At 42.7% G+C, this 23348-nt stretch overlaps 1 protein-coding gene across 4 annotated transcripts in view; it reads left to right on the top strand.

Moving 5' to 3' along the window:
- Positions 1–1285: 1285 nt before the first annotated feature.
- The window catches only part of HECW1 (HECT, C2 and WW domain containing E3 ubiquitin protein ligase 1), a 250514-nt gene continuing 228451 nt past the window's right edge, over positions 1286–23348 (top strand). For 3 of the 4 annotated variants that reach the window (XM_030237185.2, XM_050971192.1, XM_030237191.2), the window contains exon 1: positions 1286–1502. In XM_030237185.2, coding sequence (XP_030093045.1) covers positions 1473–1502 — 30 coding nt within the window. In that variant the 5' untranslated portion in view covers positions 1286–1472. Of the gene's footprint in view, positions 1503–10515; positions 10834–23348 lie in introns of those variants that run through there. The other variant, XM_030237194.2, reaches the window with a different exon arrangement.

Here is a 23348-nt window from a genome sequence, read left to right on the forward strand (position 1 = left end):
CACTAATATTATAAAATACCAAGCCATTCTTTTCACCAAATCCAATTTGATTTTCCTCCTGAGGTTCTGCTTATACGATTCTAATTTCTCCTGTTTCACCTTTTTAAGAAAGAAAATGGGATGATTAAGTGGAAATGAAAGGCCACAATGTGTCTGAAAGCATTTTGGAGTGAACTGATTAGCAAATTAAAATAGGTATTTTTTGCACTGATACCAAGCATAGTAAGCATTAGATCCATAGAAACTTGCAAGAGGGGAAGATTGCTAAGAAGGTTTTAGAAACAAGCTTAGCTTCATTTATGAAGTCACTGGACACATTTGTGGCTTTTATCAACATGTTTTTGCTTGGGACAAAAATTAAGATCCAGAAGAGTCTTGAAAAAATTGATATATTTAGTAGTGGGTGGGTGTGAAACCACTCCAACAGGATGGTTTTTAAAAAGGGCTATTTAAAAAAACCCTTTATCTAGAAAAATGAGGTGAGGGGGTAAGTGGGCCTCTGCACGATTGTTCTGTCTTTTCCCTCTGCCAGCTGACAAGAAGAGCTGTTCTTCAGCCCTTTTGGCCGGTGGATGCAGACACAGCAAGTTGCTGCTGGAAGCTGTTGTTCCCTGCAGTCCCATCAGCTCATGGTATGTTTTTTGTGAAGCGGTCTGCAAGACCTGTGGGAGAAATGCTTGTAGAGCTCCTCTGTCCCCATCCTGAACTGCATTTTGAAAATTGCTCTTTTCACAGCTGTGTACTATGACTTACTTTGTCCAGGGGTTAAAGTCACAAACCCCTGTCCAGGAGGAGAGGCTGGAGACGACGGTGGTGAAAGGTGCTCGTTCCCTAGGGGAGGAGACAGCGGCTAGAGCAGTAGTGCCGCCCTAGCTCTTGCTCAGGTGAGCGGGGAAAAGGCTTTAATGATCACTCCGGAGGCTCTGGCACTGGTGAGAAGTTGATGTGAGGGCGGCAGCCCCGACTTCAAGGGGCAAAGGGGACAACACGTCGATTTTTCGGCCTCCGTGCCCGATGCGTGGGGAGCCGGGTTGCGTGCGGCGATGTCCCCGTGGGATCAGTCGAGGAGAGCCGGGGCGCTGTGCGGGGGAGGATGGTGAGAGGGGAGCGAGAGGGCGGCCCGCGGGTGGGCTCCGCAGGCGGGCGGCCTGGGACAGCGCCTGCCGGCCGGGCGGGAGGAGCGCTGAGGGGCGGGCCGGGCCGGGCCGGGCCGGGCGGCGCTGCTGGGCACCCGCCGCGGCGTGTGGGTGGCTCCAGGCGGCCGGTACCCAGCGACAGGCGGCGAGGTGGGAGGAGGCTGGCGGGGCGGAGGAAGAGGAGGAGGGAGCGCGGTAGTGCTGCGGGGCGTATCAGCCGGTGCTGGACTATGGTGCGGCTCGGCGGGGGCTGACACGCCGGCAGCCCGCCCGCCCTTCCTCCCTGCCGGCTGACAGGCACGTGTGGGATGTGAGACCTGCCCTCGCCGAGGGAGCATGAGCTGTGCCCAGGCCGGCATTGTCCAGGTACGAGGAGCTGCTGCCGCCCGGCCCCGGGTGAGGGTGGTGGGGCGGGTGGCGTCGGCTCCCAGCGGAGAAGTGCGAGGCGGGATGGAGCTGGTAGCGGCCTCGGCTCCGGGAAAGGCCCTCCCCGGGGCCGGCGGGATGCGGTGGCGGGTCGTGGGTGTGCGCTGTCACCGTGCCCGGTTGCGCGGTGCCGCCTTTGTGCCTCGGAGGTCCGTGCGGGATGGGAGCCCCGGCCGTGCCCGTGAGCGCTGCCCCGGGCGGGGGCGGTGTGCAGGGCTCGCTCTTCGGGGGGCTCCTTGGGCCCCGGCGGCGTACGGGCTGAGCCGTCGGCCTGTCGGCTGAATTCCACTAGCGACCAAATAGTGTAGAATTATGATGAGCGACGTGCCGGCGGGGATTGACATCATTTGGGGATGTGGATGCTCGCAAGCGGTGATAAAGAGTCCCGTGCCGAATTTTGGTGGTTATGTCCTTTCCTTGTAAAAGCAGAAGCCCCCAGTTTTGGTTCTTGGCTCCCTGACAATGCAGCAAAATTTAAAGCACGAACTGCTCCCCCCCCCCCCCCCAGCCCCCCCACCGGTGCTCTGTTGCTGTAAGCCAATCTTGTGACTTCATATTTTGGTTATTACCTTGTGTTATTATGTAACTGCATTTTTTTGTTAGCAATTAAATAAAATAACTTATAAGTATGTTAAGAACATTGCCCTAGCCTGTAGCACTGTCAAATGCTGCGTTTCTCATTTTGCAGCCTGCATAGATAATGGGTTTGTACTGACACGGGCAGTACAATTCATTTTGTTCTCTATTGCATCGTTTCCCATGTGTTTCTCTGTAGTTGCAGAAGAAATTACTCGGCCTGGGTTTAGATTTTTGCATCCTGCTGTTTGGAGCTGCAGTACTGCTTTTTTTTTTTTCTTCTTCTTCTATTTTTTTTTTTAATATATATGCTGCACTCAGCAGAAGTGCATAGTGAGACTGTACAACAGTCAGTCAGGCTGTGCTCCTGTCCCTGTGTTTACCAGCACCACTGTCATGTTCTGTGGGGCACCTGGCCCTGTATGAACAGGGCAGCAATTAGGGGCAGGGTGCCGCTGTGCCAGTGGTGGCACATAGCAGGTGGTCAGCTGTGCCTTTCTGATTAGTGTTCATGCGAGGATTGCAGTTATTACAGTAATTCATTTTGGCTTGGGGATTCATTTTGAAAATTTGGATTTTCCACTAAGAAGGGATTATCATTTCTCTGTGTAGTACGTGTGTTTTGTGAAGAAGTGGAGTACGGTATGTATCCTGGCTGCTCTCTCTGCTTCCCTTCTGTCTGTCTCTAAAGTGCACACCCAGTTTGGACAACACAGGTGCAATGTTGATTTTCATGCTGGAACCGGAACAAGACGTAAAAGGCAGCACACACTTAGTCAACCCACACCACTCATCCTGTCAATGCAGTCTCAGTCTAGTACAGGGGAAAAGAGTATGTGTTCTTACCGAGGAAATATGGGGTCTGTTTACTTGTTTGTTTCAGGAGGGTGAGCAGGGAGATGAGTCAGAACAAAGAGTGGTTGATGGCCACCATTTGTGAGCAGCGAGCAGCATGTGAGTTAAGAGTGGAGGGCATGTTTTGTCGCTTGTGTCATGCTGTCGCTGATGTGTTTCTGACTTAATGTGACCTGAGCTTTGGACTCCTAAACTTTTATTGTCAGTCAGCTTACTCATTTGAAACCAGAGCAGGCCAGAGCATGAACTGATCCTCTCAGTGATTTTATCAGGAACTATCAATATCTGATTGTGATGCTAACTGATTTGAAAGCAGACTGTGTAAACGTGCTCAGAACATCCCAAACAATTAATCCCAAATCCATATGCTCAGTATTTTACGTGCATTCTAATAAACAGTATGGTCCTTACTGTTTTCCAATAAATAATTGGCTAAGACTTGTTACTAAGGTGCATTTTTCAGTGGCTTTGTTTCATATACATGGCATGCGATCTTGCATCCTTTGCCATTGTGAGACAATCCCTGTGAAGCTTCATGAAGTTTAGCACGTGCTGCATCAGATGCTAAGTAGCATTCATTCAAGGTAGTGCTAAATCCTTCTCCTTGTCTCCTTTTGAATAGTCTTCTTACAAACAATGCAGTGACTTGGAAAAATAGTGAGAGCGAAATTTAGCTTATTAGCTGCCTTTTGAAACACTGCAAAAGATGTGGTATTGTGGGGAGGATTCAAGTTGTGAGAGTGATGGTGTTGGACAGTTGGCGTTGAGCCGGGAGCTGTTCTAATAAAGAGGATAGGTTACCTGTGTTTTAAAGCTGCTGGATCTGCCTTGTGGATGCAGGGGATTAAGGTTGCCCCTGTGGTTTCACCTCTGAAAGATGCTTGTAAAAACTACCCAGCAAAAAACCTCCTCATTTCCACACCAGTTGCAAAGTTCAAACAGAAGGGCTTTTAGTAATTAAAAGAAGCAATTATTCCAAAATATCTTTTTTTGTGATGATAGATTTTGCCAGAGAACGTAGATTGTCCTCATTATGACTTTTGATCTTTCTAAATATCTCTATGGTCCTGCGTCTTTCCCGATGTAGTTTCCTCCAAAGTTAGGGGTACCCACAAAGCCTGGCTTCAGCATGTACAGATCATAGTCTTTGTAGGTCTCTAGAGACAGGGAGGAGAACTCAAGCTTTAAACAAGTGCTCTGGCTCACTCTCCTTCCTGTTCTGTAGACGGGGTGCTTGCCAGCCTAAGCCAAAGTTATGCATTTGTGAGCAGTGCCCCAAACTGTTCAGCTGGGTGTCCATATTTATGTGTAGCTTACATGGGCGGATCATGCCTGCAGCTGCCACAGCTTTCCAGCAGGTACAGCTATGAACCATCATTGCACTGGGAGTCACCATCACCTCAGATGCTCCCTTGCCTCCAGTGGCACCTGTGCTGCCGGGAATGTTGCTGTAGCATTGGCTGTGTCCCTCAGATTGGCTTGCAGCAGCTGGAGGATGATCCTGCCCATACGGGTTTGTGTATCTGCCTATTAGCAGGAAAAGGAATTGTGACACCCCCTTTTCTTCAGGATGTCTGTTGTTTGTTTACACTCAGTGGCTTTCTCGGTTTTGGCAATAAGGAGATGAGTCAGTTTTGCTTCTGTTTAAGGCTTTTTTTACCCATTTCTCCAGTAACATTTCATGTGCTCTTGTGATTCTGCAGTGGCTGAATGGCAAATACTGCAGGCCTTTGGTTTAATTCCTTAGAAGTGTATTTCTATTGGCCTTAGATATCATGACCTATAATTATAATAAAGCTTAGAATAGACTAGATCTTGTGTACTTACGTATTTGTCCTAAAACACAGCAATACTTTGTTTTCAAGTGGTAATCTCAGAAGGGTGGGGGTCATGCAACTCAGAAAAAATAAAAGCACAGCCAGTAGCAAAGGGCAAGATAAGATGCCGCCTACTTTAGTTGATTTTTTCCAGCTGAGATTTGAGACCAGCAAGATGCTTAGAATTAATTAGGAAATGGCGAGGTTCTTTGATGCAGTGAGCCCAGGGCCATTCTCCTTACATTTAATGAATGGTGGCTAGGCAGCTATATAATGGGCTTGTGACTCAGTCTTGGCCTTTTTCGGTCAGCAATGTCTAGCTAGGGTATCCTGTTGTTAGCTCTGAAGTAGGAAGTTTAGGTTCTTCAGGCAGGGCTCCTTAGGAGATGCTGGGACTCTCCCTTGGCAAGATGATGTGCTCAATCTCAGATGTTTATGGAAAATGGACCAGAAAGACTGGTCCAAACTACAGGTGAAATGAGCTGTTGTCCTGGGCAGCAGACTGCTGGGGGCAAGTGGCTGGCTGTGGACTGCTTTTGATTTTGCAGCAGGGAGGAGCTGGGTTGAAGCAGGGCAGCAGCTGAGCAGGGTTCCCTTGCTGCAGTACCTGTTGCAGCTCCCATTTGTCCTCTCCCTCCAGTGGCAGCAGCAGCAGAAACCACTGTCAGCTCTTCAGGACTCTCCTCCCCCAACTTTCCACTCATAATCTCACCCTTCTTTTCCATGAGTTCAAAAAGCCTTAGCTTGATTCCAGCTCCTCATCCTTTTGTCCAGAACATTGCCTATAATGCAGATAAACTATGGCTTGGATATGGCAAGCCTTTTCTTTGAGATCCTAAAACAGGGGGAATCCCTCGTGCTTGTGTTTGAAATATCGAAGTCGGTGATCAGCGCTGTGTTCCCCAGGGAATCGCTGTGCTCCATTGTATTGCAAAGTTCTCTGAGGACGCAGCAGTGCAGGCAGCGTTCCCTTGCTGCAGAGCAGAAGGTCTGTGGGAGAGAGCGTGTGCACAGCAGTCAGGAAACCTATTATTGAGACCTATGCTGTGGTTTCACTTTATGCATTTAGCAAAACAGGCTTGCTCTTTCACACTTTCCAGATATTTTTATATTTCTCTGCAGATGCTTGTAGAGCACCAACATTTGTTTGGTTTCAAGCCTGAATTAAAATCCTAACCAATGTCTGGAGGCAAAATCAAAAAGGCAAGTATTTCTCCCAGAATTAAAATCCAATTAAATTTGAGAGTTGTTAACCCATTAAATAGCAATGGAGTATAGAATATATCTTGGACTGAATCACTTGTGTTTAAAATGGAACATGCTCTAAAAATAAATGGTTAATTGCTTCAGTGTAGTCAATATGGAATTTAGAGATCACTGACGGAGTGATTTGTCATCCATCTCCATAGCAGGAGTCATCTGGGAAGTCTATGATGTTAAGGGCATTTGTTTTTATTAGCACCTTTTAAAGTAGTTTTGTTAATGACCTCTTGAACACCAAGACTGGAATGTGTCATGTGGTAAAATTAATTTTTCCATTTCATAGAAAAATGTGTGCCATATGCACCTTCAATTTCCAAATCAGGTTCCTCAGGTCCTGATATGTGTGGTTCAGCAGGCCTGTCTGGTTTTTTTTTTTTTTAAAGGAAGCAGGAGCCTGCTGTACTTCTGGTGCCAACCAAATGCTTTCACACATCTCCATGTAAAATTTAGGATGACATCCTGCAAGCTGGAGAAGTTCTGATGTTGTGCTACTCAGTGTATACAGAGAGGAGGATTGGTTAGGAATAACTCTCTGAAACATGTGTAAGCAGAAGAGGAGGAGCAGGAAATAGTCTGCTTTTCCCAAGGGTAGGAGGAGAACAAGAGGAGGGGGGGAAATTCTTGGTAAAATGGTAAAACAAGTCATTATTTGCTGTGGTTGTATGGAGCAGGGATGGGTCAAGGAGCTTCTCTCTGGATCTTAGGAGTTGCCGTGACTTTTCTTCCTCCCTAAAACAAACTATCCTGCCAAAGTCTGTCTCTTTGGCACCTTGTACATTATATGTTGTACAGATTTTGCTAAGCTAGGTAAGAAGCCATGAAGTTGGGCATAATCCAACTTTGCATGTGAACTCTATGCCTCTTATAAGGCACTTCCTAAACTGTTTGAACTGCAGTCCTTCTAGCTGGATGCAATAACTCAGGTGCATAGGACTACCTGTCTGGGCATCTGAGCACTATTACAAGTGCTTTACAAACTACTGGGATGAATGTGATCATCTGATGTCCCCAGCCTGGGCAACTTGCTGCTTTTCTTTTGAAATCTGGGCCCTTTCAAGACTGACAGTGTCATTAAAGTAGGAGATACTGTCTTATTCCAAGGTCTTAATGCAGCCTCAGGAAAATTTAAATTTTCCAGAGGCTGCATTAAGTGTTCACATTTTATTCAGAACATCTGTCAAGTATTGGGATATTTGTCACTTATCTTTAATGATGTGTTTAGAAAAGCCATGTGAGAGGCCCTAGAATTTTTAATTTAAAGAATAGATACACTTTTCTTCAATGAGGTATGTTTCGTGTGCGACTGCATGGTTGCTTTAAGAAGACAAAGAAAATACCAGATTTACTCTCTAAACCCACATCTTGATTTAAATAGCAAAGTTTAGTTGCCACATGCTTAACCATGAAAAGTGGGGTAAGCAGATGAAATATTTAATCTTGGAGTCAGAACACAGGTTTCTAAGATGATGCTGTTCGAGACTCATGAAATGCCCAGTAGCCATTAGGTGGTCTCCTGTCCTTGGTTACAGGCATGTGAAAGCTGTGTAGAGATAAGGAGGAAGGTCTTTCCATGAACTCTTAGTTTGCCTAATTTGACTGCACCATGCTCTCAAGTGGTAGCCAATGTGAGGCCATGATTCAGAAACATTACATACGTACCCAGAGTCACAGGCAAGCCATGATGCTGAGATAGTGTTACTGAGTTTGGTTTGAGCACTGAGAATGAGCAATGCTCCTTCTAAAGTTATTTGGAACTTTTCTTGACGAAAGGCAGTGCTGCAAGGCCTCTGGTGATTTTATTTATTTATTTATAGAACTGAGTGTCATAGGGAAGCTGGCTGTGTCCTGTGCCAGCATGAAGCACTGACATTTCTTTCTCATTACTTGAGCAGCAGGCTAAAGCAGAAACAGCCACAGAAGTTACTACCCTGACCAGGTATTAAGGACTAATGAGCTGAACTGTATTTTCTTCTCCACTTCTTAGGCTAGAAAATTATTTCAGTAGAGAAACACATGGTCCTGTGGTAGACCCCTTTCCAAGAGCGAACACTTTGGTGGTTTATAAGGGTCAGGCTACCTGATTTACCTTCCTTTTTGTTTCCATTTCTGAATGTTCCTTAAAGATTTTGCTTTGTGTGTGAAATTACCCAGGTTTTTTGTGAACAAAACTCCCATTAAAGAATAAGATTTCTCACCTGACTAAAGACAGCAGTTCTTATGTTGGTCAGGAAACTGCATCCTGGTGTAGAACATTAGCCACTCTTGAAATTTGACTTTGCCTTATTCTTTCATGCTCCTCAGAACTGTCACTCTCAAAGAATCCTTGCTGCAGATATTCAGACTCCCTCTCTGCACATGTGTTTTCATTCTCTTTGATAGTCTGCTCTCCCCCTTCTACCTTCTCCCTGCTCAAGAACCAAGTGATTGCAAAGTACTGTTCTTTGCAATGCAGTTTGCTGCACAGGTAGCATTGGTCATGTAATTTTATGTTTCAGACCATTAAAACATGTTTAATAACACAGAGTAATTCTCCATACCCAATAACATGATGTAGACTAAAACCTTAGTTTGTCTATTTGAGCAGTTATGTTAGGGCATTTAATTAAAAATGTGTATCACCTAATTTTATATCTCCGAGTCTTTAAATATTGCTATCTTTTGCGTGGTGCTGAGAGGGTACTTGCCTATCATGAAGTGCTTAGGGAAATTTACAAATTAGGTTTTACTGTTGCTGGGGAGAGAATGAAAAAGTGTTGGAATGTGGGAATAAAATCACAAGCAGGGAATGCAGCAAAACTGTAGCAAATGTGTGGTAAAGTGTTTTGGGTGCCTGTGTGTTCAACTTGCCAGTTGAATTATTGAGGTTTGTCTAGAGGTGGAGCCTACACTGGGTGGAGGAAGACAGCATCTTCTAGAAAAGGAATCTAAGGAGCAACTGCTTGACTTGCTTGTTGGAGCCGCATGGTAATTTTTTTTGACGTGTGAGCTGTAGTGTCTTGGAAGTTGTATCCATCTTGGAAGATCGTCAGAAGCCCAGGGAAGTTGCTGCAGAACTTCTAGAAAGGGGCAGGCTGCCTTTCTGCCTCCTTTCCTGACCCTGACTGTCTGCTAAGGTGGCTTTTTGAAGTTTGGAATAGAGGCAGTGGCTCAGGCCAGGCTCCCTGCAGGGGTTTTGCAACCCTGCACCATCACCATCTTTCAAAAAAACCCTAAAAAGTGTCTAAGGCTCTGGTTGGAAATGAGTAACACTTCCCAAAAGATAGTAGAGAAAGAAGTTGCTTGATTACAGCAAAAGGATGATGCAGGGCTGTGGGGAAGACGTTTTATGTTTAAACCTTTGTTTGGAGTAGAAATAGAAATGTTTCTGGTAGAGTCTCTGCTTCTGTAAAATATTTTGGTTGCCTAGTTCTTTAAAGGATGATTTTCTAATGGTTATAAATTGTGGATTTTGTGCATATGTGTATATATTATTAGTTGGGAAGATACGATTTTGAGGTTTGGTCTCCAAGTTAAATATATTCCTGGTTTGACCTATTTTTTCCCAACCTAGTTCTGCAAGCGCTGCATGTGCACGCGTGATGTTTCCTGCTGAGGGAGTCCCGCTGACCTTAGAGAGACAAGGCACCTTAGGAAAGCTGGTGTGTAAGTGGTGGCAGCAGTAGTAGGTTCAGGGTTTGCATGAGATGGGCTGTCAAGCTGGCTCAGTGAGGGGAAGATGAGAAATAGGGCGTTTGAGGAGGTTTCTGATTTAACACCGAATTATCTGGCAGCTTGGGAAGGGTCGTAAATAATATGCCTGGCTGACTTGTGACCTTCTCACAGTAGACTGAGATGGACAGGAGATCAGTCTACTTGATGGCCTTCTAATAACTCACTGAAAACCCAGTTCATCTGCTTTAGCTACCTGGACCAAAAAGGCTATAAATGCAGCATTGCTAATCCAAATCATCCTTGTGGGACCACAAGAGGGGGCATCCACATGCTGAAATGAAAAGTGATAAAAGGGCCTTAAGCAAATGAAGATCTAAGCTGTTAAGTGTACACGGCATATCGTGAGTTTACTCGCTTATATCCAGGACACTCTAGCGATGTTTCGTGCAGTGCTGCACCAAAAAGAGAGGCATGACAGATTATCTTGAGTTGGCAGTGTGTGACTGGTTTATGTGCAGGGCTCTGCTGTCCCCAGCACTTTTATTCCCCATGTTATGAAGGCAAAAGTAGCTTGCTGCATCTCTGCCCCCTCAGTGTCATTGTGACCTGGATTAAGTCAAAATTAGCAAAACTGGCTAACAATGCCTGAAGGGAGGCAGGTTCTCAAAAGCAGGAACTCAGAACTGGTGTGTTGGGTAAGGCGTGGTGTTCAGGGAGAAGCTGCCCTCCCCAAGAAGGGTGTTACTATTTCTCTTGTATCTGATTTAGATCTAGGACCTAGATCTGTGTCTTTCCAGGAATGTGTCCTAACAGGCAGGGAGCTTCTCTTTAGTGTGTGTGAGTACGGGATGTGCTTTACACGCATCTGGCCAAAGTTGTTATGTTCTTCATGGAACATTTGAAGATTCATTGAGCCAGAGAGCAAGAGGGAGCATAATTCTGCTTTGATGGGTAGAAGGGGAGTTTGTGTGTGCCTTTGCCAAGAGCTGGTTCCGGTGTTTTATATGCAGAATAGCACGTGGGTTGTCAAGACTGGTGTTTCTGCGATGCACAGGAGCAGAACACGAGGTTCCCGAATCCTCTTATGCTGAGAGCAGGACTGAGTAGCAGTAAGTATCATTTTCAACTTCAATGCCTAAATTTTGCGTAAGCCCCATTCTTTTGATCTGGTCCAGAATATCTATGTTCAGTCTTACTCTTCTGAACTGTTTTATTCATGCCTCACTGATGCATCCAGTGGGAATTTGCATGTTCATTTCTTCAGTGGAATCCTGGTGAATATGAAAGCTTTCAAATACGAATTCCCATGTAACGGGATACTGGTGTAATTCAGTCAGAGCTTTGATAAGCTGCATATCATATGGGATAACCTCAGAGGACCTTCGATCCGAGCATAGAAAGTTGATGGACTCACCTCTGAGTGAGAAGGTGAAGGTGAGAGATTACTGAGAAATGCTTTCCAGGTGCGCCACTCAGCCAAACCATTGTCTTTCCATAACCGCTATCCTTGATTCTCTTTTCATGGATTCTGATAGATGGTAGAGTGGGAGGAGACTTTGTAGCTGCAGAGGTCTCAGTTGGACTTCATGCCAATTCTCATTAGAGAAACATAGTTAAAACTGCTGTTCATGATGAATGAATAAAAAAAGTTTGCTCCCTCTAGGAGCTTTTAAGGGTTTTTTTTTGTTTTCTTGTTTCCCCACACGCACATTTTTTAAAGGAAGCATGAGATAAAAAACTTTCAGCCTAAGTCAGCAAGCAAATACTGCATCTGCTGGAGGTAGCAAGTCTTCTGCATAATGAACCAATTTTATGTAATTGTTGTGGAGAAAAAAAAAATCCTGTTTTAGAGCAGAGAGGGCTGGCATTGAGAAGAGTGTTTCAGAGACTGCTAACTAATTCTGATGTTCCTCCTCTTGCTGTAGTTCATGTCCCTGCAGTGCTGTCCTGCTGGGCTTGCCCAGCTTCAGGTTTGGTTCAGGAGCTTGGACCAGCCCTTCTCAGCCCTGCTGAATGCTGAGTCACAGGGAAGAGATGGAGATACAAATACTACTCAGATCTGTGCAGCGCTGTTGCATTATTTGCTGGAAACTAGAGTCCCCAAAAAACACAAGCAAGTCATGAGTTGTTGATCAAGATTGGTGATATAATTACAATGCTCATTTTCTGATAGATAGCTGCTTGAGTAAAGAGCTGAATTTGTGAGCTACCATGTGAGCTACCGTGAAGATACCTACCAAGCCTCTAAAACCACCCCCATCCCCCAAAAACTCCATGTATTTTTATTTGCAGGTATTTTTGAGGCATATGTGTCATTTATGTGTAGACATTGCATCATCCTTGTTTTGATGACTCCTTTCTTTGGAGTCTCTCACTCCCAGTAAAGACAGGTGACCTGGCAGGAGCAAATCCAATACACTGTGAACATGCAGTATAATTATCTTCTGGAAGTAGTTCTGGAGCATGGATGTGTGGGAGGAGGGGAGGCATGTTAAGTAGTGAAGCTGCATGAAAATTTGCCAGTGGAACAGTTTTCTGTCAAAAAAAATGCTGTTTTAAACAGAATCAAAATGTTCCTCATGAGGATGTGTTTGTACTGCAGCTGGCAACTGTTCAGAGGATCTGGAGCCCTGCAGCCTTGTTTAATGATCAGATCCAGTTGGGAGAGATCAGACATGGAGGTGTGGCAAGGTGGTGGTTGTTGTTATGTTTTAGCTGTAAGGAAAACTTCAGAATGCTTCGATTTCCCACAGTGCAGAGAATGAGACTTGACCTACTCTGCCATTTCTTTATACAGCCCTTTCTTAAAAATTATCTCCCATCTCAAGTGCACATCATGAAAGTGCTGTACTATTGTATTTACTTCACAGAAGCCTGGGGCCCATGTCTCAGCTTATGCCAAGTTCATTTAAGTCACTGATCTTGCACTAGGGATGCATTTGGCCCATGAGGACTTAAAATAACTGTGGAAATATTCACCGCATATGTGGGACAGAGACCACACAGATTTCTCAGTTTTCAGTTTCTAACACTTGTGCACTGGAAAACAAAAACACATTAGTGAGGGGAGCCCGTCCCCCAAACACAATTGCTTTCTGGCTTGACAAGATCACCTTGAACAGGATACCTGCTCCCTTTTTGAATTAAATTTTCCCGGGTTAGATTCAAATGTTATGCTAGAGAGTTTCTCTTTTCTTCCCTCCTGACACTGCTGGGAGCAAATTTTTTTTCTTCTCATTATCTCAACGTCCTTCCACCTCACAAATACCTTTTTTGTAGCTGTTTGAGCCTGTGTTTGGGCTTTCAAGTGTCTGGTGCAAACTAAGTATAGTGCTACTGTTTGGCCCCTCCTGGTTTCAGTGGTATTGGGACGTTCTTATTTTTGTTTGCAAAATGGCCTGTATTTTGACACAGTGGGCCTGTCTTAGGATATAGCAAAGGCAGACTCTCACCAGATGGTTTGAAAGTGGTCCTCATCAAGGAGACAAATTTTAGCTTCCCATTTTGGCTTCACTTCTGTTGTGGCAGTCAAACTAGTCACTAGTGCAGTGGACAGAAAAATGATGGCTTCAATTAAAGTCTTACACTTTTGTGATGATTTGTCTTATTCCTTCAAAGGACCTTCGCTCTTTGCCTTCTGGATTGCTCTGGTATGTTGAAGACCACCCTCCAGCTGTTTAGTCTGGCAAAACATGAATGTGGAAAATGCATTTCTTTAGTGTGACAGTGCATTTGTTTGACAGTTGAGCTGTTCCTTGTTCAGAAGAAGCTGCTCAACAACAGCAGTTTGTTGTCTCTTAAGATGAAGAAAGGGACAGTTAATGAATTTTTTGATATCCTGAGATTATTTCTGATTCTGTTTAGTTAACAGATTCCTTGTGCTTGTTTGCTAGTCCTTACCTTGCGTCTTGTGTGTACAATTACCTTTCAGTCTCCCCCTGGCCTGGCACCACTTCTGCTGGATGGTGGATTGGAGGGTATCTCTGCTGTGCCTCTGGTTCCCTGGTCAAGGTACTCACATAGCAGGAGGCAAAACTAATCTTGAAGTGCTCTTATTAGCTGGACAGAAGTTGGAGGTGTCAAACTTTTAGTCTGTTGACAGATAAAGCAAAAGCAAATTAGGAGAAGCTTTATCACTGTGCTTGGTCTGAGTATGGATAGCCAAGTATATATGTAGGAAAAAATAGTTTGAAAAGTTCTTTCCATTTCCTTAGAGGTGTTCTGCTGTCCATAGACAAAAATAGGAATCTTTCAGAGATCCTTGTCATGCTCTGCCACAAAGACTTAGCCATTTTCAGTGTATTGACCCAAAATTTTCAGGTACTAAATGCTCTTCTAGCAGGGATGTGATCTCCCATAGGAATGTTATGTCAAATCTGCCATCCAATTATCTATGTAACCTGCATTCTTCAGGCCTCACAGTTGTTTGGGGCTTTTTTCTTTCTTAGTTAATGCTTTTTTCTTAAAGGGAATTTTCTATATTTCAGTCTGTACCCATTGCTTCTGGTCCTATCACTAGTCACCACTGAGAACAGCCTTGCTCAGAATGCCTCACTCCATTCCACCAGCCATTTATGCACATTGATTAGATCCCCTTTGAGCCTTTTCTCCTCCAGGCTAAATAATCCCAGTGCATCTTTCTGCTTCTCTAGCCACTCTTTTCTGCATGTTAGTCATTTCCTTGGGTGAGGACATTCATTTGTGTGCCTGCATGGAGAGCTGTGTCAGGGAAGTGACCCGGGTTAGAAGTAACCAGTTATTTTATGCTGCGTGCTTTTAACCCAGAGTGAGGTCTGCTTGGCTGCTCCATGAAGGCTTAGGGCAGTGCAAGCAAACACCAGCAAAGACTGGGAATAAGAAGTGGGAGGAAAGCAAGGTGTTTCTCCTTGTGGAAGTATCAGTTTTTACTGGCTTAAAGTTTTTGTTACAGTCATCACCTGGGTGGACTGTGAACAGATGTGAAGGCCTAAGGGTAAAAATCTTTGGTCTAGACTTACTAAGGCAACGGAGATGGTGTTTTGCAGGGATTTTTGTCAGCTGTGAAAAAAACCCTTTCTCTGTATTATTTCTTTAACCTTACCCCAACTGTTTGCTGCTCAGAAACTTTAACTGCTTGAATTTCTGTGGATTTAGTACCTTACAACAGAGATCTGCTCCATGAAATCTCTGCATTCCTTTGAACCTGTCTGTACCTCCATTGTATCTGAAATGAATTTCAGAGCTCAATTAGCTGTTGCATTAAGAATCACTTCCTTTAGGATGTTGTGAACCAGATTCCTACTGCTTCCACTCCACTCCACTCCACTCCACTCCCCTCCCCTCCCCTCCCTGCCCCTTCCCATGTGAACCTCGTATCTTCCCTCAGCTGTTTTTTATTCCTCCCTGAATTCTCTTAATCTTCTCCTCTGCCTTTATCTTTAGTACCATCCTGCTCCTGATTTGTCACCATTATACTGTGCACTCTATTTTTTGGATATTCCTTTTGCATTATATCCCATAGTAATTGTCTTCTAACTCCAACCCCCTAATGCACAATTTTGCATCTTTTGTTATACCTCTGGGTATCTTGTGTGGTCCTGTTCCACTGCTATCTCATTGGATATGATCCAGTTTCTCATATATGATCCCTTTCTCTCCTTTGTCTCCTCCTACTACAATATTTTGGTCAGGGACTTAGTTGTAGTATTTGATTTTTTTTTTTTTTTTTTTTAATTAGACCAATTTGACCTCTGTTCTTTGATTACTATAGAATATAATTTTCTGTTTGTCTTTTGACAAAAATCTTTGTCCATGATTTGGTCATTTTTGTCCTTTTGTATGGTGATCTTAACATCATCAGCTTTCTGCAAGTTAAAACACTGCTATGAGGGCATTTTTCTCGTCTATTTCATTTTATTTGAATCCCAGGTCAATTTTTTTTTTGTCTACTGATCTTATTTTTATCTTTGTGGATATGCTTAATAATGCTTATTCTTAACTACACGTTCTTGTGCCCTCCTCTTCTTATTTTGTTACATAATTAACATGACTGAAGTACTTTGTTTTTGCAACAAAGTTTGGCAACTCACTTCAAGCTGCTTTCTCTACTCATTGAGGCAGTGGTATGAGACTACTTGAATATTTTGTTACTTTCTTCCTTAAGATCCTTCCCTTTGCTGCTACAAAATGTCCATTGCAATAATACCTGTGAACCACGGCTGTGTTCGTTTTACCTGTGTGATGTTATAGGGGTTTGGGTGTACAGACACTGGATGATTCACTGCTCAGTGCTATACCTTGTATTTCACAGAATTGTGTCTCGTAGTTGTCATTTGTGAGACAGTCACTTCTGATGTTTCTGACATTTTTGACTTACCCTAATTGGTAAGTGAAATATTCAAATCTTCCAAAATGCAGAACACCTCAGTGAGTTCTGCTTCGGATTTTCATGCACAATTTGTTTATTGGGATTATTATGAGTTTTAGAAGGTACTGGGGATTCCTGTTCAATTTGGTGGGTGTTCTGGGATCTTTCTCCCATTGCTGTATTAAATATATCTTATCTTTCTTTAGAATTGAGTCCTTTTGTGCCAGTGGAATAACTGGGTTCTTTGTAGTGCAGAGAAGGGCTTGGGATGAACCATTCTCTATCTTAAGATAAGTTGTAATTTCCTATGTCTCTCTCTCAAGGAAGCCTCAATGCAAATTTAAGCAAAACAGCTAGAGCTGGATGATGTAAATCTCACCTCACATCTACTACAGGGTTGTTTGTGTCAATACAGGACTGGAATTTCTGGTCAGTATTTCTGTGGTAATTCATATTAGCATTTCCTTGAAGTGTATGTTGCTCGTATAATTTGTGTCTGTCTCCCTGGAGAGTTTAGTTTTGCTTTAACGGAGGGGCTGAATGTCATTATGTTCAGTGGAAGGTGTCACAAGCAATAATGGTTGATTCATAATCACCTGCATATAACTTGGTACAGCAATGGTAATTGCATATCCAGACAATAATTTTGTCTATAAATGTTGAAAACCCAGATGCTGGACTCCCTGCCAATGGAGGAATTTTCTAGGCTTTTGATGTGGAGACTTTCTCCTATGAAATCAGGGTGCTTACAGGGTTCAAGGCTTTCAGTGTGTGTAGGTTGGGGTTGTACTGCATGAAAGCTGAATTTTTTTTTCCTTGACCCTGTGACTACTGAGACTGCAAACACTAGGAAAAGCCTTGGTTTTTATTAAATTCCCAAAAGTGCTGCTCTCACTAGAAGGTGGTTGGATTTGGGGGTATTTCTGCCCAGTTTCAAAAAAACTCTGGAAGTCTGAGGTAGCAAGAAATGACAGGGGTTTTTTTTATTGATTTGGGGTGGTTTTGACTTGGCTATGCTTCACTTTTTCCTTTATATTCTCCTAAACCTTGTTATATGGCCTTTTAGATGTTGTTTATTTTACAAACGTGAATGTTACTCACTTAAAAAGAAAAATCTTTTCATCTTCTCTGGGGGTAATCATGGGAGAAACTTTCTACCCCATGAAACCAGGGTGAGACTGTCTCTATTCTGAAATATTAAATAATCAAAAGGAAATAATACTTTCTGATGATACCTCAGGGAAGATTTTATTAAGGAAGGGTAACTGCATTGAGTGACCTATTGTGGACTGCCAAAAAGCCAACAGATGAGGGAGACATTTGTTAGTAATGTGTGCCCATTGGTAAGAGCTTGTGCAGTGTAGGAAGCCTCTTGAGAGATATGAAGCACAACAAAGTGTCTGAAAGCAGTGTTGTTTTTTTTTTTTTTTTTAACTATCTGATTGATGGAGGTCAGCACTGCAGGGCGCACATCGAATCTGTGAAGTGACTCCCTAGTTCTGGGAATTAGGGCTGGTTGAGGTACATGGTCACATGTGTCTCTGCTGTACCTCTCTTTGACTTCATACTAAAGAGTGGCCTGTAGTTTAGAGGTACCACTTCCAACCTTCCCTGGCTAAAAGGGAGCATGGCATCAGCCGTGCTGGCCTCCTGTGGAGTTTTACCTGGAGCATAGTGGAGTAGTTTGTGAGGCTTAAGCAGATTTGTGTTGCTTTAAATGAATGTGGTTAATTTTTCATGTGTGCTGGCCACAAGCAGCTTGGCACTGGCTGAACCCTGGAGGTGGAAGGGCAATGAACTCATTGAGGGAAGGTCAGCCGAGGGGTGGAGATACAGGTGGGATGGCAAATTTTAGGGAAGCAGCAAAAGGACTGTCTCTTGGGCCAGGTCTAGTAGAGGCATGAAAAGAAGTGGCTCACTTCTTCCCTTGGTGTGACCAGGTTTTGTACAACTCAGAGCTGTGCATTGGGAAGACTGTATCCATGTTCTGCTCTTGCCTCTACAGATGAGGATTGTCTCTGGATTCACAGATGAGGATTGAATTGGGAAACTGGAAATAGTAAATGAACTGAGGAGGAGGGAATACAGGGAACTTAACACTTGATCCTTTACTCCCCTAGGCAATGCTTTTGAAATACATTTGACTCATGGGGTCTTGAACAAACCAGGGACTGACATTTAACAAGTAAAGGCTGCAAGGATGGGTCTGATGTCTGTAATAACACATGTGATTTTGTAAGTCAGCAGTCATCCCTCTGCCAGGGCTGAGTGGTTTCTCCTTTGCCCTGTGCACTGTTTGAATCCCCAGAGGTCTTTCTCAGCCTGCTCTCTGGCAATTACAGAGGCATTCCCTTGCTCTCACCATTAGTGTAATGGCTTGTGAGAACATCACTTATCCCTTTGCTCTTGAGTGACTACTGCTTCCATAATCTCTTTTGCATTAAACTAATGGATCACTTGTGTATGCAATTTTTCTCCCCCTCCTCATATGGTGAGGAGAGTACCTTTCATTGCTTTTACCCCATTTGTCATTTATTGCAGATGAAAATACAAAAAGAATTTGACAAGAAATTGGAGCAACTGTCATATCTTGTTGTGTCTTACTAAAAGTATGCAAATAATAGAAAGTGCCAGCTGAAAAAAGAAGCACATTGCCATATTCAATTGTTCCATTGCCATGTGTAATTCTTCAGTTGCAAGAAGCAGATTCTCATCACAAGCAGTCATTTTACCTGTCTTTTTTTTTTTTTTTTTGATTTATCAGTCAGAAGTGATGTTTAAAGTAGCTTCTTGATAAAATGGAGTAGTGACCATTTCCAAGCCATCCCTTATGGAAGAGGAAGAAAAATTTTGCTTACAGATACAGTACCTCTCTCACTGTCTTTCACCCCGAAGTAACAGCGATTTTAAAGAGCTGCTTCATTTTCCTTGCATTTACAATATCACACCTGTTCTGCTCTCTTAAATGAAAGGAAGTTTTTCATAATGTCTGAGCTGACTCTTGCTATGGTGTAATCAGTCCCACCCACTGTGGGCAGAAGAAAAAAATGTTCCTTCTTCACAGAAGCATCTTAAATACTGAATGGTGTCACTTGTTCTTCCCACTCTGTCTTCCATCTTTTTTGCTAGCTAGTCCCAGTTATATGTATATCTTTTTGGGTTGTGTTTTGCTGAATTTTGCTCTTTCCTGTGGCTCTTTGGACCTGCTCCAGTTGGCTCATTTGTTTCTTTAAATGCAGCACCCAGGCGAGGATGTAGTACTGCAGCTGAAGCTCTGCTGATGCTCAGTAGAGTGAAAGGACAAGTCCATGTGTTCTGTGGGGCACAATCATGTTTATGTGCTCCAGCCTGCATGTTTGCCTTGTGCTCAATAGCTTAACTCTGACTCCTGTTCAGATTGTCATCCCCTCTTACCAATGGATTCTCTCTGAGTGCTCTGGTTTTGGCTGAAGTGGAGTTAATTTTTTTCATAGTAGCTGATGTGGGGCTGTATTTTGGATTTGTGGTGAAAAGAGAGTTGATAATACAGAGATGTTTCTGTTACTGCTGGGCAGGTCCTACACAGCCTCAAGGCCTTTTCTGCTTCTTGTACCACCCCCACCGTGAGGATGCTGGATGTGCATGAGGAGTTGGAAAGGGACAAAGCCAGGACAGCTGACCACAACTGAGCACAGGAATATCCCATACTATATGGCATCATGCTCAGCTTGTAAAGCTGGGGAAAGAAGAAAGAAAGGGCGGACTTTTCAGTGTCATGGCATTTGTCTTCCCAAGTAACTGTTCTGCCTGATGAGGCAGGCCCTACTCTCCTGGAGATGGTTGAACACCAGGATGCCCATGGGAAACAGTGAATTAATTTCTTTGCTCTGCTTGTGAGTGCAGCTTCTGCGTTCTCTGTTAAACCTGTCTTTATTTCAACCCACGAGTGATTTAGCTTTTACTCTTCTGATTTTCTCCCTGATCCCACTGAGGGGGGAGTGACCAAGTGACTGCACAGGGCTTGCACAGTGGGGCTAAATCAGAACCCCTGGCTCTAAGTTCTCCTTACTGTATTTATGCAGTGTGTACAGCTGTATTTCTTTCCTGGTTTTCCAATATTTCCACTTTGCCCCAATAATACTGGATTTCAATCCTGTCCCTCACACTTCTGGTATTTCTTTGTTCTGTTTGGTCTACAGATTTAATAAGTTGATTCTTTCTTCTCATCCACTTAGAGATGAGAAGAAAGCAGGAATAGCACATGGAATTCATCCAGGTCTGTACCAATCAGTTGTGAAGAACCAATGATAACCACTGAATCCAGCCTGAATGAACTTTATCTAGGTCATGTTTTCCAAACTTTCTTGAAAAAAAAAAAAATAATAATTGCTAAAAAATATGAAAATTTACAAAAAACTTTAAATTTGGTCAAGATATAAAGTAGTTACGCTTTTTCTTGAGCCCAAAAACTGTTACTTTGCTGCAGAAGAAAATTGAATTAGTTTGAGGTGTTTTTTCTTGATGAATCTGTTTCTTGTTACTTTCTTTAACCAGTATCCTGATGCTGTTTCTGGATTTGTCCCATTCCAAGATCTCTTGGAGTATTCTCATCGGAAGATGAGAGCAAGAGGAATTGCAGTTCAGACTTATTCTTCTTTGTCTAGACTTTGCAGCCTCTGAGGCAGGCTGCATAAATTCTATGTCAAGGGAATAAAAAAATCAGTTGTGTTTTTTTTTTCCTATCCCTGGGGTCTATTGCAATGTCCAGAAAGTTAATAAACTGGCCAGGTGCACAGTGTGCCAGCTGGTCCTAGAATCTGTGCAGCAGTTGCCAGCTAGAAGGAGTATTTGGTATGATTACCTGGAATATCTTCTATATTATTTAGATTGTACCCAAGTAGAAGAAGCACTCCAGACGAATAAGATTTCCTTTTCCCCTGATACCTTACGTGTTTGTAGCCAAATAAGAGAATCACTGGAGGTCATTTATTCCAACCTTCCTGCCTAGGCAGGGTCTTCTAGAGCATGTTACTCTGGATTGTGTCCAGACAGCTGTTGAGTATCTCCAGGGAAGCAGACTCCGCATCCTCACTAGGCAGTCTGTTCCAGTGCCCAGTCACTCCCACAGTGAAGTTGTTACTCATGTTCAGCTGGAATTTCCTGTGCATCAGTTTCTGCCCTGTTGCTTGGCCAGAAATGTCTAGCCCCATTCTCTTGGCACTCTCCCTTCAGATACTTACAGACATTGATAAGTTCCCCTTGCAGTTGTCTCTTCTCAAGGCTGATACAAGCTCAGCTTCCTCGACCTGTCCTCAAAAATGAAGGAGTCCTTCCTCAAATGCATGAGATAGAAAGAAAGTGGAATCCAATATACAGCATAAACTTTGATTGATTCATGATGTCATGAAAATGAAATTAATGCAGATTTATGGTCTGTTTTTTTCCATATTGTGTGTTTGGAGGAAAAAATCTTTAGGGATGACAAGTCTAGGTAACTGCTTATACTGAGAAAGTAGATGTGTGAGAAAGAAACAGGATTTAAGTTGTAGCATCTCAGTGACTTAGGTTGTCTTAGTACAGAAGTTTTCCAGGGCTTCAGCCTATTCCAGTCAAGGTGAATGTTGGATTCCAGCTGTTTTCAGAAGGCAGGAGCAGTGTAGGAGATTAATCTATTTTCAAGGCGTATTTTTAAAAGACTTTTTGTGGCTGAATCTATGAATCTTAAAATTTATTCTCATCTAAAATATACTTTATTTACTGAATGTAATTCCATCTAAAAGATGTTACTTACTAGAAGCTATTTTATCACTGTGTAGTTGTGGAAGGCTTTTACCAGTCCTCCTCCTTGTTGTATACAAGTGCAATTTCACTCCATATTCCATTTGTTTCTTGCTGGCACTCTGAAAATAGTGTTACATGCCTCACAACTTGATTTGTCAGATATGGGGCAGGTTTTCTGCCTGCAGGCTAACACAAAGTATAGAAGTGTTGATTAAATATCTAGTTTTCTCAAAAGCACCTTGAAATACCTTTTGTATATAAGAAAACATGTGATGCTCTTAAGATTTTAGAGGTGGTATAGCAGCAAGGGTTTCAGGCATTTTTATATGTGTAATGTTTTTCTCAGACAAATCCTTTGGACTGATATAGCTGTAAAATTTTCTTGCTGTAAAACTTTCATCTAGAGTTTATATTTTTTTGGGGGTTTTTTATGTTTTGTTTTTTTTCCTGGAATCCATCAGCTTGGGGAAGAAGACATGTTCATGTTTTTAGTGCCTATTTCCCCTTCTTTCACAGAAAATGACCGGTTGAAATTTAAATTTGTTGTCTTAGTTTGTACTCAGAATGCATTTATAGAATATCAAAATAATTTTTTTCATGTGTTATAAGATCTGCAAACCTTCAGTGCTTGGTGCAGTGCCATCAAGTGTGAAGAACTGTTATAATTTGGAGATGCAGTATATCTTGCATAAAACATAATAGATATTTTACTTGATAATATTGAGTATTAACTCAGGAAGGCATTGCTCTTCATGATGGGTCTTTGAACATTAATTTATATGTTTCCTTATTCTGACATTTTATTATCAGTAATTCAAATAGTTTCATCAGTCAGGCAAACTTACTTTGTCTCTGATCTGGCAAAGGTTTAGACTTAGCTTTAATTTTAAAGCAGGATGAGTGTGCATATTGATTAGAGAAACTCTGCTTGAAATTTGCTCGAGTGGGCTAAAGAGAGTTTGTGTCAATTGGGTTTTGCTCAGGGAGCCTGAATGCCTAGGATTTGGCTACTGGGAGGATTTAAGATACCTCATAATCTTAACATAATTTACTGGTGACTTTTAGTTATAATTTCTCTGTCTTTTTGTTTAAAGAATACAGGAAAAATAAGATTTGGAGTTTTAAAGTGTAAGGAAATGAACACAAGATTTTGTTTCTACCATTCACTTATAAAATGATGTCTAGATTATTTTTTAGTTATATTTTTTTAGAATGTACTTCAGTTCCTTAATCTCTTCTAGGCCTTAACCTGACTGTGTATGTATGTCATGTATCGTTGATTAATTTATTAAAACACGTGCATTTTATGCAGCTTTTGCAGTTACTATTTTTTCTTTCCTTCTGTGCTTCTTGAAATTACTTGACTTGGAAAATTTCTTGAGCAAAGTTTTTTGATATCTAGATAGTTTAAAAATGAATCCAGGATTTTGCATATATGTTGTTCAACACTTTGAAGCCCTGAGCTATGCAGGTTCTGAGAACATCGTTAAAAGAAGTGGCATCTTGGAAAGCATCATG

The sequence above is a fragment of the Serinus canaria genome, chromosome 2, assembly GCF_022539315.1.
Source record: "Serinus canaria isolate serCan28SL12 chromosome 2, serCan2020, whole genome shotgun sequence".
NCBI lineage: Eukaryota > Metazoa > Chordata > Aves > Passeriformes > Fringillidae > Serinus > Serinus canaria.